Source organism: Aptenodytes forsteri, unplaced genomic scaffold (genome assembly GCF_000699145.1).
Source record: "Aptenodytes forsteri isolate BGI_AS27 unplaced genomic scaffold, ASM69914v1 Scaffold310, whole genome shotgun sequence".
Lineage (NCBI taxonomy): Eukaryota > Metazoa > Chordata > Aves > Sphenisciformes > Spheniscidae > Aptenodytes > Aptenodytes forsteri.
In genome coordinates, this window is record NW_008795680.1 from 725,986 (window position 1) to 728,368 (window position 2,383).

Below are 2,383 nucleotides of genomic sequence, written 5' to 3' on the forward strand. Positions count from 1 at the left end.
GGTGGGGCTCGCCGAGGGTGGCCGGTCGGCGGGTGGGGGGCGCGGGGGGGGGGGGGGGGGGGGGCGGGGATAACGCTGTTGGGGCCGAGAGAAATGTTCCCCGGGTTTGTTTACCGTCACCCCCTCCGCTCCGGGAGTGACATCACGCCGCCGCGCATTGCCACGCGTGACGTCACGCAACCCCAGCGGAGCGCGGGTGGGTTCTAACCGCCGGGGGATGCTCTGCGCAGGGCCCCGCCAGGACGCGGGCTGAGGGGAGGGGAATGTGGCGGGGGGCGCGCCCGCGGGGGAGGGGGAAAGGGGGGAGCCGGGCGGCGCCGCCCGCCGCCGGCACTCGAACGCTGGAAGGAGGGAAAAGAAGGAAATTTCCCATTTTCGGGAGGGAAGAGGGGAATTTCTGGTTGTCCTGGGGGAGAGGCTGGTTTCTGATTTTCCAGAGGGAAACGGCAATTTCTGGTTTTTGTGAAGGAAAGGGAAGTTTCTGGGTTTCCTGAGGGAGCGGCTGGTTTCTGGTTTTCCGAAGGGAAAAGGAAGTTTCTGGTTTTCCTAAAGGGACAGGAGATTTCTGATTTTCCTGAAGGAGGGGCGGGTTTCTGACAGTTCCCGAGGGGGAAAAGGAAATTACTGGTTTTCTGGAGGAAGCGGCGGGTTCCTGGTTTTCCTGGGTGAAAAGGAATTGCCGGTTTTTCCCGAGGGAAAAGGGAATCTCTGTTTTTCCTGAGGAGGAGGAGGCGGGTTTCTGGTTTTCTTGAGGGAAAGGGAATTTCTGGATTTGCTGAGGGAGGGTCTCATTTCTGTCTTTCCTGAGGAAAAGGGAATTTCTGGTTTTCTGGAGGGAGAGCCGGGTTTCTGGTTTTCCTGACGGAAAAGGAAATTTCTGGTTTTCCTGAGGGAGAGGCCCCTTCCCGGTTTTCCTAAGGGAAAAGAACTTCCTTTTCCCTCGGAAATTTCAGTTTTTCCAGAGGGAGAGGCCGATTTCTGTTTCTCCCATGGGGAAAAGGAATTTGTTTTTTTTTTCCCTAAGGGAGACGCTGGTTTCTGTTTTTCCTAAGGGAAAAGGAAATTTCAGGTTTTCCTGAGGGAGCGTTGCTTCCTGGATTTCCCCAGGGAAAAGGAAATTTCTTGTTTTCCTGAGGGGAAAGGGCATTTCTGTTTTTCCTGAGGGAGAGATCGGATCCTGGTTTTCCTAAGGTAAAGGAGATTCCTTGTTTTCTGGAGGGAGAGACCAGTTCCTAGTTTCCCCAAGGGAAAAGGAAATTTCTGGTTTTATTGAGGGGGAGGCTGGTTCCTGGTTTTCCTGAGGGAAGAGGAAATTTGTTTTTCCCGAGAGAGAGGCCAGTTCCTGGATTTCCTAAGGGGAGAGGAAGTTTCTGGTTTTCCTGAAGGGGAGGCCAGTTTCTGGTTTTCTGGAGGGAAAAGGAAATTTCTAGTTATCCTGAGGGAGAGGCCGGTTTGTGAATTTGCTGAGGGAAAAGGAAATTTCTGTTTTTCTGGAGGGAGAGGCCGGGTTCTGTTTTTCCCGAGGGAAGAGGTAATTTCTGTTTATCCCGACCCAGGGAGCAGCCATTGTATTCATGCAGTTTGAAACCGTAATCCTGATTTTTGCCTCTTTCTTCCAGATCTCTAGCCATGGCGGAAGGGGAGAGGCCGAGGCCGCTCCTCCGGCTGGTGCAGGAGGGACGGCTGGACCTCCTCCGGGACGAGCTGCGGCCGGACGACGCGCTGGGCCCGGCGGGGCAGAGCCAGCGCTACGGGCGCTCGGGGGACACGCTGCTGCACCATGCTGCCCGGTACGGGCACCGGGACGTCCTCGCCTACCTGGTAGAGGCTCTGGGGATGGACGTTGAGGTGTTCAATAGCGACTACAAAAGACCCCTCCACGAAGCGGCCTCCATGGGCCACGGGGACTGTGTCTCCTACCTCCTGGAGAGAGGCGCGAGCGTAGACTGCTTGAAAAAGGCAGACTGGTAGGTCACTGGCTTGCTTTGCCGCGGGTCAGAGCGATATCTGAAAGAGGTTTGGATGTAGAAGGTGGGAATGTGACTGCAGAAGCTGTCAGTTAGAATCGTGGAATCACGGAACGGTTTGGGTTGGAAGGGACCTCTAAAGGCCATCTAGTCCAACCCCCCTGCCGTGGGCAGGGACATCTTCAACTAGAGCAGGTTGCTCAGAGCCCCGTCCAACCTGACCTGGAATGTTTCCAGGGATGGGGCATCCACCACCTCTCTGGGCAACCTGTCCCACAAAATCAGGCAGCGCAGAGTAAAATCCTGGAAATGCACATGAGAAGGAAATAATAGAATCCTAGAACGGTTTGGGTGGAAGGGACCTCTAAAGGCCATCTAGTCCAACCCCCCTGCCGTGGGCAGGGACATCTTCAACT

At 55.6% G+C, this 2,383-nt stretch overlaps 1 protein-coding gene across 2 annotated transcripts in view; it reads left to right on the plus strand.

The window, feature by feature from the left end:
• The window catches only part of ANKRD16 (ankyrin repeat domain 16), a 22,280-nt gene that overhangs the window by 4,076 nt on the left and 15,821 nt on the right, over nucleotides 1–2,383 (plus strand). The window contains exons 1-2 of one of the 2 annotated variants that reach the window (XM_009282667.1): nucleotides 132–196; nucleotides 1,620–1,967. In XM_009282667.1, coding sequence (XP_009280942.1) covers nucleotides 1,630–1,967 — 338 coding nt within the window. In that variant the 5' untranslated portion in view covers nucleotides 132–196; nucleotides 1,620–1,629. Of the gene's footprint in view, nucleotides 1–131; nucleotides 197–1,619; nucleotides 1,968–2,383 lie in introns of those variants that run through there. The other variant, XM_019472982.1, reaches the window with a different exon arrangement.